The sequence below is a fragment of the Strix uralensis genome, chromosome 25 (genome assembly GCF_047716275.1).
Source record: "Strix uralensis isolate ZFMK-TIS-50842 chromosome 25, bStrUra1, whole genome shotgun sequence".
Taxonomy (NCBI): domain Eukaryota; kingdom Metazoa; phylum Chordata; class Aves; order Strigiformes; family Strigidae; genus Strix; species Strix uralensis.
Genome location: NC_133996.1, coordinates 505,159 through 519,429, shown reverse-complemented (window position 1 = coordinate 519,429; position 14,271 = coordinate 505,159). Strand labels below are relative to the sequence as shown.

At 45.2% G+C, this 14,271-nt stretch overlaps 1 protein-coding gene across 3 annotated transcripts in view; it reads right to left on the bottom strand.

The window, feature by feature from the left end:
* Positions 1-14,074, bottom strand: part of KDM1A (lysine demethylase 1A) — a 49,896-nt gene extending 35,822 nt beyond the window's left edge. Inside the window, exons 1-3 of one of the 3 annotated variants that reach the window (XM_074894688.1) lie at positions 13,787-14,074; positions 8,017-8,182; positions 3,128-3,187 (exon numbers count right to left, since the gene is read on the bottom strand). In XM_074894688.1, the coding sequence (XP_074750789.1) occupies positions 3,128-3,187; positions 8,017-8,167 (211 nt within the window). In that variant the 5' untranslated portion in view covers positions 8,168-8,182; positions 13,787-14,074. Of the gene's footprint in view, positions 1-3,127; positions 3,188-8,016; positions 8,183-11,751; positions 12,080-13,786 lie in introns of those variants that run through there. The other 2 variants (XM_074894686.1, XM_074894687.1) reach the window with 2 other exon arrangements.
* Positions 14,075-14,271: the final 197 nt, after the last annotated feature.

The window sequence follows — 14,271 nt, the reverse complement described above, 5'->3', positions numbered from 1 at the left end:
CAGAGGAACCCATCTTGACCTCTCTTTTTGCAGGTTTTATATATTCACAACAGGCAGTGCAAAGAAATACAATCCTACTTACATTTCTCCTGTGTCCCCTCCCCAAGTGCTGCCTACAATCAATACCTACAGATTTCTGACTTTTCCTTCTAAATGCTCCACATGTAAAAGACTGATGTTGAACATACACAGGAGACATTTTCTCTATGGAGATACTTCATTCATACAGGCACCTGTACTTCTATCAGTTCAAACTCTGGCAATGAATAATACAGTTAGGTACTCTACAATCCTCAATCCTGAATGTCACACTATATATAAAGTAACAAACCAAGACACAGCTGCCTAAAGTGTTACAGCACAAGTAGAATGCAGAAAGCGAATCTTGCAGGCACAGCGAGCAAAATGAAATACTGAGATGTGAAATACAGCAAGAACAATATAAATCTTGTATGTCCTAGGAAGTGACTAAGATCAGGACAGAGAGAGGAGAGGACATTCAATCTGAAAAGATATAAGCCAATATATCCCAAGGGGAAAAAAACACACAAGTAATGCAGCAAGATTAAGATCATTTGCTGAAACTGGAATTGTTCAAAAGATTATAATAAATATCAAAGAAAATATAAGCTTGCAGTGTGTTACATTTAACCAAGACAACTGTTCGAAAGTTTGAAGTTGTGCAGAGGTACACATGTCACTGGATTGCAGAGAAGAATTCTCTTCTTTCAACTCTGGTGCAACCACACACACCTTTAACTTCCAAGCATTTTTACATCCCAAAGGTGAAGAAAAAAATTTAAGCAGGGAAACGGTTGTGAAGCTAAAAAAATTCATTCACAAGCAAAGATTAGAAGATCTAACTGTGTGATGACTCAAGGTAAAGAAAACTGTCTATAATCACTTACAGAAATTTTACAACAAGAGGAAATTAGTAACAGAGGCCAGAGAGCACTGCAAGAAAGTAAAATGAAATAAACAATAGGAAAAGTTGACACACCCACAATACTTCTTGACAGTAATATTTAGCTACGGACTAGAACCCCATAGCTCTGCCAGAACTCAACTTCTCCAGCAATAAACATCCCCCAGCCTTTTCCTTGTCCTTCAGTCTAACACTGGACCAACTGTGCAAACATCTACATATGAATGCAAATACTAAACTATGAACTCTCTAAAACTGTGCATGTAAATCAAACCAAAGTTACCAATTACCTGATACTTTATTAATGTTAACAAATCTTAATAAAGGTTCTAGATCATCAAGTGTTAGCAAAAAGCTCTGCAGTACAATTCTCAGAGAATGACCAGTTAAAAGATACGAAATGTTGAACCTGACTCCCTCTTCCAGGCTTGTGCTAAAATGAGTGTGCCTTCGCCAGATATTTGCCAAAAAGCGTTGATGTCATGCAGCGATCAACTACCAAGAAACTCTCAGACATGTGGATTTAAGGCAACTTGCCAGTTTCTTGAAAAGCTTTGTGATTTATTTCTTCAAAGTGAGAAGTCAGAGAAACTGGCGCTCCTAACAGTCTTGGAAAGAGCTCCCAAGGTGGGCTTTTCTGTGGCTGTTTTTTAAGGCCACATGTCTTTTATGGCAATACCCAAACTTTAAAACTGTTAGAATAGCTCCAGATGAGCACTGGTATTTAGAAAAAAAACCAAACAACACAAACACAACAGGGTTTGACACCAGAATTTAGAAGAAGCCTAGCTATTATTAGTGAATATATAGTTTTATTTGGCCCAACCACCAGAAGATCTTGTAAGAACTAAATGTCCTTGAACTTACTTCTGCAACTACACAGCTCAGACTCAGATCAACTTCAGGCTGATTGAATCCCCCCCATCCCACACCCACACTGCTTGCGGTTCATGAAAGCAACACATTAAAGGGAGGACCAGTTCAGAACTACACACCCTTTCCTTGGGGCAGGCAACTCTTTAATGACTGTAGGAATGGGGCTGCCTAGACTGGATCCTCATCTCCTCTTCACACACATTCACACACACACTTGCCCCTTCCTGACATTCAGCATCAGCAAACGATGTGCTGAAGTTCTGATTATCTTCTTCCCCACAGAAGAAATCTTGAGGGATGCTGCTCATTTAAAGACCTACTGAAACATCTGCAGATGAAAAACACTCTGAAGGAGTGTTTGGCTGCTGAATTGGACAACTGCTAAAACATACCCTCAGCATATATATATAAAATGCAAAATATGCAGAATTTCCAAACAGCCAATGCCTGCCTAAAAATGAAATAGGCAATGCATTCTTAAGCCCACAATCTATAATAGTCAGAAATTCTGTGCAAGTGGTAAGATCCAAAACACAACAAGGCTCCTTTACTTCGAACAGCAAGGATGCACTCTCAGATTATATCTTGAAGTTATATTTGCTTCAAAAAGAGCAACTTGGAGGTACAGAATAGGTTCTGGAGCCTTCCACCCCTTTGCTTAAAACCCTAATTCTCAATCCTTAAGTGAGAGTGAAAGTGGCAGAGTTGGAGGAAGATTTTCAGTAGCACTCTAAGTACTTAAGAGCAAAGACACCAGTGAATTACACAATAAGTGCATACTGCTAGCACCAGTACTTAGGTCAAGTGGTGAATGCAATTCACAGTCCAGTCCACTGAGAAGCAGACTATGAATCTCCCCAACAGATAAACCTCCTGGGATAACCACTGGCACACAGCTCAAACACAAACGCTTTCAGAAGAAAAAACAAAGGAGCAAAAAGGTACTCCAGGCTACGTTTCTTCAGCAAATTTGAAAAAAAGGTCTACTGTGCTGAAGCCCAGGGCTTTCTGCGTCACTCTAGGTGGTAGAAACTGGCTAGGTAAGAAATATCTTTTTGCACATTTGGACTCCTCTGAACATGGAGAGGAGTGGAGGGATGAGAGATCGGCCTGAGGCATTTCAACATAGGTTAGCGTCCTTTTCTGCAGCTGGTACAGACCTCAACTGAAATTTGAAAATACCCCTCACTTTTTCAACAGGTGAGTAAACAACTCCTGTATCCCTTGCTAAATTCTGGACAACCACACCCATGCGCACGTGCAAGCATCAATCCCTAACTTGGCGGCTCTTGCTACTAAGTGGCAAGCATCAAACGCCACCCTCACCTGATGCTTGGCCGTCTCCATACCCTCCAGAATTGTCGTCTTGAAGTCCTCCTGCTTGCCCTGTGGAAGGAAAGAGGAGAACTCAGGGACCTTACTCCATACGTTAAACCATACTGGACATAAAGGCCCGGCAGTTGGCGTTTTATGTATTAAATTTCACCAACTAACTAAACCCATTTTCTGAGAAATCCATCTTCTGGAACCTAGGTTCAGGGCACCAAACTCTGTGGTCTTCTAAAGTGTTATCCATGTTACTGGAACGCTTTACATCAGACTTTATGGGAAATAAAGAAGTACACAATATGTAGCATTCCTGCTGGCTAAATACTTATGATCAACTTCGTTAATGGCTAGGATTTGAATAAGATTACATTTCTTACTGCTGAGATCTGGTAGGTGGATACCATCAGAATCTATGGATCTCAAACTGTAAGAATTTGGTAACCTTGGCCTTGGTAGTCCCAAGTCTCCCCATATGCAAGGTGACAGTTTGAACCATTCTGAAAAGCATCTTACTTTCAAGAGAGCCTATTCCTTGGGGTTTTTTTGCCATAAACCCTTCCTTGAACAATGAAATTGTTTTTGAAAGGCTCGGACCACTTACAGCGCCCTTGATACACCAACTGTTCTAACACGCTAAGACCAGCTTTGAAGCTGAGTATATGTCAATACCATTGATCAGCAACGTGATCAATACCCAGCACTGAAAGACATTGGTCTTTCAACGTACGCAGGGCTGGAAACATAAGGAAAGGCAAAGCACTCATCTCAAAGATCTGAAAAAGTCTCTAAATTACCTTAGCCTTCGTGTAAGTCCTAAATAGCAGCCTTGACAGGACTACAACACACCCAGGAACAGAGTGCTTCTAGACCAGAGATGAGTACAGCTGGGATGTCTGCAGGAACCAAGCTAACACAGGTCACCTCACACACTGCTAATCTTCACAGGAGACACTAGCTCTGAGTTTAGCTCGTAAGCGATATTCTTCCGCTGTCAGATGTTTGCCTGAAGTCGTCACCTCCAGAGAGCAGGAAGCACTGTTCAGCTAGCTGCCCCTGTACCAAGGCTCCTTCCAACCAAGTGCTTCAATAGTCAGCAAATTGCTGGCTTTCTAAAGTTCAAACCACCCCCCACTGAAACAAACTGCTGAGGTCAAGGGAGCAAATGGAACAGTCACTTCCTAGAGCACAACCGCTCAAGGTGTCATCTCCAAACACGTAAGAGTAAGGTCTAACCTGAAGCTGAACACACAATTGTTAAGATTACTCTTTAGAGTTTGGGATTGGGTGGACAATTTTGCCAGAATGCAATTTGAGGCTCTTGGGGGATACACTAACTTAAAAAAGAATTTCATCTGAACTACAAATTTAACCCCTAAAGCAAGACACAGAAAGTGAACCAATGTTTCCATACTTCAATAACCTGGATAACATCTGGAATATTGTAACATTACACATCTACAGATAAAATAGGAACTGGAACAAGACAGACATTTTCACTCAGCTAGAGTAGAGGAGCAATAGTCAGTACTTTTATATACAGTCTACCAGCAGGGAAGTTCAGACACTCACAAGAGAGACCACAACAAAACTGCATTTTGACAGGCCTCAGAAGTCCCAAAGTCAGGATTATATGAACATACGTGTCTGCAATAGCAAGAGAAAATTCCTCACTTCACCTACACTGTAAATACATTATTTTGCTGGGAACATTACAAGACCTGCTTCCATTCTGGAAGCGACTAACATAACTCAAACATGAACATTTACACTCCAGCATAGATCATTAATTTGCAGGAAAAGTTACACTTGTGCCTTCTGTAAGTTAAGAAATTGAAAAGATGCTCATATCAGGCTGTGGCATTATTATCCCTGAATTAGCACTAACAATGAGGAGAGGGGACAAAATCGCTCTCAGTTTACTTACAAAAAGAAATCAGTATTTCCCTCTCCTAATAATAATAGCTAAACCATTTTCAATGTTAGGTGAAAAAAAGCATCACTATTACTGCGTGTTTGGACACAATTCTAAACGATACCCAGTCTTTGTACAGAAATGTGGAAACAAGGCCTGCTAGTGCAGATTGCCTCTCCTTCCCCATGAGAAAGTCGTGTTCCAGCTGCAAAGGAACAAAGCAGCAATCTAACTGCTGATCCACGTTAACACCAAGTTATTGTAGCTGAACACAACCTGTGCAGGAGCAGACTCTGCTGAAAGTCTCAAGGCAACAGAATAACGGACCACAAGCTGAACTGCAATCAGGAAGAAGGTCTACAAAGGAGTCCTCTCCATACAATCATCCACTGTCTTCAAGTAAAGAATAACAGCACACAATTACCACTAAGTACTGAGTTTAATTAGGAAAACAGACAAGTCAGATGAAAGACAGAGACAGAGCTCCACTAAGTTTGACCTGACGTTAATCTGGATCATATTCAGTCTCTCGCCTCCTTGGAAAACAGCAGCTAGAAACAAGATTGCCAGAAAGTAAGAGCACTGACAAAACTAAAAAGACAGGAGCTGGTAAAGAAAATCTTCAGGAAGCTATAAAAGTGAAAATCCAATTTGGTGAGGGCAAACAAAAAAGATCCTTAGAGGAGAAAAGCAGAAGCAGCAAGCTCCTTAATTTCAAAAGGGATATTGGCAAACAAGAACACAAAGCACTGAAAGTGAGTTTGGAAGCGTTTTGCTATCAGACAATATTTTTCAAGTAAAAAAGAGGAGAGATACTTTAAGGAAATAATAATGAAATATATGCCTTTTAAAATTGCTCTGCAATAACATGCAGTAAGTCTTGCAAATCCAGACTATAACAATCTGCATAGCCAAAACATCTGGAATTCCCCACAGCTGAACACATTGATGGAACCCACCTCAAATAAGACCAGCATTTCGCTGTCACCTAAACTGCAATACTTAATAGCCTCCTTCTGCTGTGAACTGTCTGCGAGGACATAGTGAAATACCAGCTATTGTCACTATTACATTTTTAAGTTTGCACAACCAGACTTTCCAACGCAAAAGGTCGTAACATGACAGCTTTACACCTCTACTGCATTACCTATGTTTTTGCAGGCTTTAAACTTACAAAGGAAATTATTAAGGTCTGCAATGAGAATAAATGAACAGAAATACACAAGCTAATGTTTTGTGTTTTGTTAAATTCTCAATATCCAATCCTGCTCTAGTATTATTGTCCTACTTAGTATTTATTAAACACATATTTTTGCTTCGAAGAAGTGACAGAGAGAGAAAACCTCAATTATAGACATTGCTTCTATATACAGCAGCCTCCATGCCTCTTCCTCCTAACAGTTGTTTGAATTAGAAGTTTCAATGCATTTTAACAGCCAGCATAAGATGACCTGATGCTCTTGACGCCTGCATTAGTAAAGACAAAGACAGAGAGATCCACCAATGCATACAGTTTCAGAAGCCTTTAAAAATACAGCAAGACTAGCTATGGAATGACAACTGAAATGTGTCATCTTCCTACATCACTGCTTCATGCATATCCCAGGATTTCTAAGAATGGGGAAAGGATATAATGACCTGAAATCTACTTATCTCTAGGCAGCTAGATATAGCCTGTTTTAAAATTGCTTGTAGTTAGAGGACTAAATACACTACTTGCAGAATTAACTGCTTAAAAGACTGTTGTGTGTATAGGATAGCATGAGCCTATCACTGCCTTCCTTCCATGTTTCTTCCTTCATGGGTAAAACACTGTACTTCACTGATTATGCCTCAAACTGATTTCAATAATCAATCTTAGAGGCACAAAATGAGAAATACCAAAAGTGTATTAATATTAGGTCTCAAGGATTAAATCCAAAGTCTAAGCTAAATTAAATAGCAAACTTAAGATACTTGCTTAATTACAACTATTAAAATTCCATTTTTGATAGACCAGCTACAATTGGGGCAGGGAGGATTTTTACCATTGCAAGTATTTCAGACAAGTGTATGAGCTATAGTATTCCTGTATCAAGCCAGAAGCCAACATCCACAACTGCAGAGAGATTACAGGGGCAAATTCTAAGCAATAAAAGGTGAGTATCCCCAAACTGACATCAGTCCTGTTGTCTACATTCTCAAACCTGTCCGCCGAAAAGAAGCCAATTAAGAGCAGTAGACCTGACTACTAACAGTTATTCACACCAGTGATGAACCAGCAAGAGTTCAACTACTAGATTTCAGATACTCTCTAAAACCAACCAGCACACACATCATCTTGTGAAATCTCTCCAACAGCTAAACTTTGCAAAAGCATGATTGTGTAGCTAGTAGAGTGATACCAACACCAGACCTAACTAATGGTGGTAGCTGTAAACACAGCAGACGTAGAGAAGGAATAGGGTACTGCTAATGCCATAAATTTCAAAAGCTGCTTCCTGAACAAGACTAAAACACTTCCCAATGTAAAGCGAACTTTTACAACTCTGTCAAATGTACGAGGAAAGCACTGAAGTTTAAGCAAATGGTATCCAACCGGAATTTAAGATTAGAGTCATAGTTTAAAGCCAAAGGAATGACAGTTGATTAAATCTGTTCTCCTGCACATCAACCCCCCCAGTACATCTAACCTCTTTTCTCTCAGAGGAATAAGTGAATGTTGGTACACAAGCAGGTGTGGCAGCTAAGAGCTTCCAAAGACAAGTCAGTAAGGATCATGAGAACCTAGTATGAGAGGTTTGGCATATTCCCATCTTTATCAGGCTGCTCTTCTGTGTTTTTCCCCTCCTTCCACATATGGGGCCAGCAAAGAAAACACTGTAGAACAATCATTCAAAACCAGACACAGGATTCATGATGCTGCACCTGACCCAGCTTAATTTCTGGCAGTAAAACAGGTAAGTAGCATCAGAGAAGGTCTCTCTTTACTCACCAGATGGCTCCTCCGGCTCACTTTCATTCTCTTCTTCTGCAGGAGCTGGTGGAGGTGGTGGTGGTAGTTTTTTCTCTTTCTCAGCTTTAGCATTTCTCTCTTCTTCAGAGTAATACTCATCTTCTGACAGGTTCGCAAGACTCTCATCCATCTCTCTATACTCCACCTGTAAAAAACACAACATCTGTAAGTGTCACTATTAAAATGAACATTGCAAGCAATAAAATTGCTTACAGCTCAGAGAAAAGACCTGAGTTACCTTGTCCACAGTCTTATTACAGCTACCATGTTATAAAATCTTCAACAGCCTAACAAGTTCCACGTGTTTTACCTCCACTAAAAAAAAAAAATGTCTTCAGCACCCAACCATCCAATAATAGGATCCTTCTACTCATATCGAGCCCAGTTCATGTGTATTTGTTATATCATCATTTAACCTCTCTAGTTTTCTTCCCTTCCTTCCCCTCCCTGTCAAACTCAAGGATAACAAATTGCCTCTGTGTCCAATCCGTATGTTCCAACTTGAATTCATCTGTCAAACAAGGGTGACCAGAACTGTACACAAGAACTCCTGAGGAAATCCCACCCGTGTCCTTGTACAGAGATGTATCTTGCAAAGATAGTCTCCCATTTACTGGAAATCCTGCCCTGGTACAGTGGATGACATTTACCTCCTCTCCAGGATGGTCACACTAGTGGCTCAACATAAGACATAAAAACCCAGTAAATCTTTATTGCCATATATGTTTTGTTCTGTTCTCCAATAAAAATAAATAATATGACCAGCTAAAAAGACTCGTTCCAACTTAAAGGAACACGGAAATCCCAAGAACTAACCTAGAAGGGATGCATCTCATACTGTTTAATAAACCAAATGTTTTTCCAAAGTAAGAAAGCTTTGTATATTGCTAATAAACTTCACTACCTATTGGAAAGGAAAAAAGCACTTCTCACAATACACAGCCACAGGAAAAATAAAAAGAAAGCAGCTACTGATCCTCCAACATCCTACAGGTCAGCTTCTACCACGAGGTGACAAAAGCAACTCTGCACTTCTCATCAACAGAATGACAAATCCTCCACAGTCAGAGTTCAGTCATTAAGAAAGGGAATAACGGGCATGATTCAAAGTAGCATTGGGAAGCCTGTGCATAGGAAAGCCTAAAATTCAGTAAAACACTATCACACTCCACCATCTTTTAAAAAAATTTACATTCCATCCTGTCCAGCACATTCAGTTTTTCACACTTTTGAGCAAATATGGCACCACCAGGATCTTCTGTGAACTTCCACTCTGAATCAAGTCACAGTGATGCCACAGCACCATAAGTACAGTATTACAGGCATTTGAAACCAACACACACTCGTTCTGCGCTAAGGCCTCTGCAGTTTCCCACCCTCTTTGAGCTTCCACAACTTTCAGAAAACAATCAAGTCCAATAAAAAATGAAAGAAAACTTTTCCCTAAGTTTATTTTCAACCTGGATACCCTCCCCAACCGAGTTCACACCACAAACATTTTGCAGTAAGGTGACCTTGTGCTAGCCCAAATTGACCACGGCAATATACTGTGTTAAAAGTCATCAATGCCCCTGGCAAATGGGTATCGTCAGCGCAGAGAAACATCACTGAAAAACAACGCACAGACAGTGCGCTAACTCCTACCTGTTAACAGGCCACTATAAAGCAAGTAAACCCCAGGTATGCTGCCTCTGAAGATCGCAGAATCTCAGAAGGGTTTGGGCTGGAAGGGACCTTAAAGACCATTGAGTTCCAACCCCCCTGCCCTGGGCAGGGACACCTTCCACTAGCCCAGGTGGCCCAAAGCCCCGTCCAACCTGGCCTTGAACCCTTCCAGGGAGGGGGCAGCCACAGAGTCTCTGGGCAACCTGTGCCAGGGCCTCACCACCTTCTGATTAAATAACTTCTTCCTTATATCTAATCTACCCTCTTTCAGTTTAAAAGATGCACCAGACTGACCTACCCAACAGCTCCTACACACAAAGTCCAGCTATCACGTCAAATAAGGACTCTGAAGAGCGAGACATTCCATGCCACAGCTACACTACAACAGAGGTCCTAAAGGCAATTTCAGCTTCTGTGTCAAACACAACCAGCTCTGGGCACAGCCAAGATCTTCAAAGTCTTCTGCAACAAGATTTCCAAGAAAGTTTCACCAAAAAAAGGGTAATGTTCTCAGATGTTCAGAATAACATGTAACATAACATTAACATAACATAACATTACATACCACAGTCCTGAATTACTGGAAGCTGTTTCACAGAATCACAGAATCATCTAGGTTAGAAAGGACCTTGAAGATCATCCAGTCCAACTGTTAACCCAGCACTGACAGATCCCAACTCCACCAGATCCCTCAGTGCTATGTCCACCTGCCTCTTCAACACCTCCAGGGATGGGGACTCCCCCCCTGCCCTGGGCAGCCCATTCCAACGCCCAACAACCCCTTCTGCAAAGAAATCCTTCCTAAGAGCCAGTCTGACCCTGCCCTGGCGCAGCTTGAGGCCATTCCCTCTTGTCCTGGCGCTGGTTCCTTGGCTCAAGAGACTCATCCCCCTCTCTGCACCCTCCTTTCAGGGAGTTGCAGAGGGCCAGGAGGTCTCCCCTCAGCCTCCTCTTCTCCAGACTAAACCCCCCCAGTTCCCTCAGCCGCTCCCCATCACACCTGTGCTCCAGACCCTGCACCAGCTCCGTTGCCCTTCTCTGGACACTCTCGAGTCATTCAATGGCCTTTTTGGAGTGAGGGGCCCAAAACTGAACCCACTCATCGAGGGGCGGCCTCACCAGTGCCGAGCACAGGGGTCAGATCCCTTCCCTGTCCCTGCTGGTCACGCTATGGCTGATACAAGCCAGGATGCCATGGGCCTTCTTGGCCACCTGGGCACACTGCTGGCTCATGTTCAGCCGCTGGCAATCAACACTCCCAGGTCCCTCTTTTTTTTAAGGCCTTTTAGATTTAAGGCCTTTAGATTTCATTCCTAAACCTCATCCTTAACACAGCGTTGGCTCAACCCTCCAAGGAGGAGCTGAAGAACAGCACTAAGTGCCACCATCAGCTTTCTAACCTTGTGCTACAGCAGCGTTCCAGGCGCATCAGCCTCGAGAGAAGCTGCACCCACATACCCCCAGTAACAACATGAATGTGCTCATGAAAATACAGGATGGTAAGAACTGAGATGCAATGTAAGCGGTTTCTGGGGGTTTTTACTGCTCGGTATCTGACCAGGAAGCCCCGCGCGGTTCCAAGGACCGCTGCAGACGCTCTCCTTTGTGAAAGCGCCCGAGTTCTGCGCAGCCCTCACAGCAGCGAGCGGTGACACTGCGACACCTTGACCCGCACTGGCTCCTGCACATCTGCACCTTATCCTGGGGGGGACTCCCCTCCCCGGGGCAGCACCCGCACCCCACCCGCCAACGCCGCCCAGTAACGCCCCCTCAGGCCGGAGAGCCCGGTCAGCTCGGCGTCTCCCAGGCACGGAGCGGGCCCGGGGGCCCCGGCCCCCCACCCGCCCCACCGGCCCCTCCCCAGGGGACCGTCCCGGGCCACGCGAGCTGCCCGGAGCAGGGCGGGGCCCGGCAGCCCCACGGCCGGGGCACGTCCCGCCCGAGGCCGCGGCGCCCGCCAGAGCCGCACCGCGGCCGCGCCTCCAGGCCGGCGGGGTCTGGCGGGGCGGGGCCGGGCCCGCCGCCCGAGCACACCCCCCCCGCACCTACTTTGGCCCGCTTGCGGCGGCTGGTCCTGCGGCCCTCGGGGGTCTCGGCGATGCCGGTGGTTTCGGCGCCGGGTGCAGGGGCGGCACCGGCGGCCGGCGGCTCGGACAGACCGCCCGGGGGCGAGGCCCGCGGCGGCTCCTTCTTGCGGGGAGTGCGCTCCGCAGCCCCGCCGCTCTCACCGGAGGGGCCCAGGGCCCCCGCGGCGGCGGGCGGAGGCACCGGCGCCTCAGGCCCGCCCTCGCCGCCCGCCGCCGCCGCCGCCTCCGCGGCCTTCTTCCCCCCCGCCAGCATCACCCCGGCCGCGCCGCGCCGCGCCGCCCGCACAAAGGAGAGCGCCGGGGGCTGACAGCGCCGCCTCCGGACGTCACCTCCGGGTCACCGGCGCGCGTGCGCGGCCGGGGCGGGGCCGCCTCCGCCGGGGGCCGCTCCCAGAGGCGGGCCGGCTGCCGGCGCGGCGGGAGGAGGGAGAAGCCCCGCTGGAGCGGCTCGGCCGCCGAAGCGACGCACCGGCTGTGAGATTGGTACTGATCGTCATTGATTTGTTATTAAGTTGATTTTGGGGTTTATGATAAAAATGATCATTACTAAATAACCAAATAGAATTTTATAAGAATATTAGTTCTATAAAACTTAGAGAATAATTGTATATTAAGTAACCATGGAAATATTGTGTAACCGTGCAATCAGTTATGCTGCTATGAGCTCCTTTGTAAAGCCCCAGACCAAGGCTGCACAGCCCGGTACTAATCATTAGTTAGATAATTATGTTGTCAAAGTACTGTCGTTAGACTGCTTGGTAAAAGTGATTTATTGTCTGATAGACTAGGGGCTATATTGTAAGAGAGCCTTGAAGCATGTTAAAGCTGCAACGTGAGCCAAAGTCCTTGAGTCAGGGACATGGGGGGGTCTTTTCTGAGGGGTCACAGTCTCTGGTGCTCACAAAAGCAGCCCCAGACTCATTTCAGGACTCCAGTGCGCATGACCGGAAAGAGGTGTGGATATTAAAATGAGTTACAGGAATTAACATGTTTATGTATGAGCACTTGATTAATATGTATTACTGTATTCTATATAATCAGCGTGTTATACGAATTAGGTGTGCGTTGTTGGTGAGACGGCTCCCCTACGCACCCAGCGCCGCTAATGAAGGAGTGTCTGCTTATCTACATCACATCGGTGTTGATAAGTTCTTTATACTGTTTTTGGTAACAAGATCACCTCCGACCTGCATCTCCTGGGATGGTGCCAGGGCTCCCAGAGATGGAGGCCACAAGAGCCGTGTCTCAGCCTCCCTGGAGGCCGTGCCTGCGTGCCCCAGCCCGCGCTGTTCCTACACATAATGGTTGCCTTGAGTTCACAAATTCTTCTCAGACATGTTCCAGGGGAGCCCCTGTTACCTGGCCAAGCTCATCCCCATGTGTGAGTCCTGCAGGCCTCCCCAGCGTCTCCATTTAGATGACTTTAGGAAGCTGAAACAAGGCCCAGCAGACAAACTGACCTGTGCACACACCTCTCCCCCAGTCTCCCTGCCTACACATTTAATCCAAAGTGGCAGACCCTGTTTGTGACCAAGAAAAGCAAGCTCTGTGGCCATAGCAGTCCTGTGTGCATGCAAGTATGTCCACAGCATGACTCACAGAGTGCCCTGAAATGTGCCAAGACTGCTGAATTTCCATAAATCATTCTCATTTTAGTACTATTACTGTCTCCTTCCAAGGTCCAGGGCTTTTCCTCACCCGTCCTCTCTCAAGCTTCTACTTACAGCACCAGAAAAAGCTGGTGAGGCAGGGAATGGGAAGCTGGAGCTCTCAGCCGTTGGGCAGGACACTGCTGATCGGTGCCCACCAGCCCCATGGACACCTGTGCGGAGCGTACTGCCACAGATGTTTTGCTCTGGGTTCCCTTGCCTTGAATATTTGAACATCATTAGCTAAAGGTAACAAAACAAAAGCCCACTCTTGGTAATCTTCTTGCCTCTCACCTCAAAACTGGTCATTAATCAGAAGGGATGTGTGGCTGATCCTACTAGACGTACCTTGTCATCAAGCTGGTTTGTATTTGCTGGTCATGCAGCAGTGTGGATGCTGTAGGAGGATTCAGATACCTGGGAAGGCAGCAGCTGCACAGTGATTTCGACCATTCTCAGGAACAGAGGTAGCAACTAGAGGCTGTAGGAGGTCTGCAAAACGTAGCCGATGCATTCCAGATGTCTGCACAGCACACACTGACAATGCCAGGGATGAGAAGGGACTGGAGCAGGCTGGAACCTACTCTGAACTCTTGTTCAGAGGAGTCAGATGACGAAATCCAGCTGGGAGAACTGCGGAGATCAGCTCCAAACAGTGACAGGGAAGAAAAGGAAGCAACAGGCAATTGCCATAACAACACTGTCTTCACCCATAAGCCCAAGTATTTTATGCTTCCATAGGAACTGGCATATACTTCATTATCCCACTTTATTCTCCTTTTGTTTGTGTTTAACCAAATTTCTGAAATAGCCACAAAATTCATTTTTGAGTT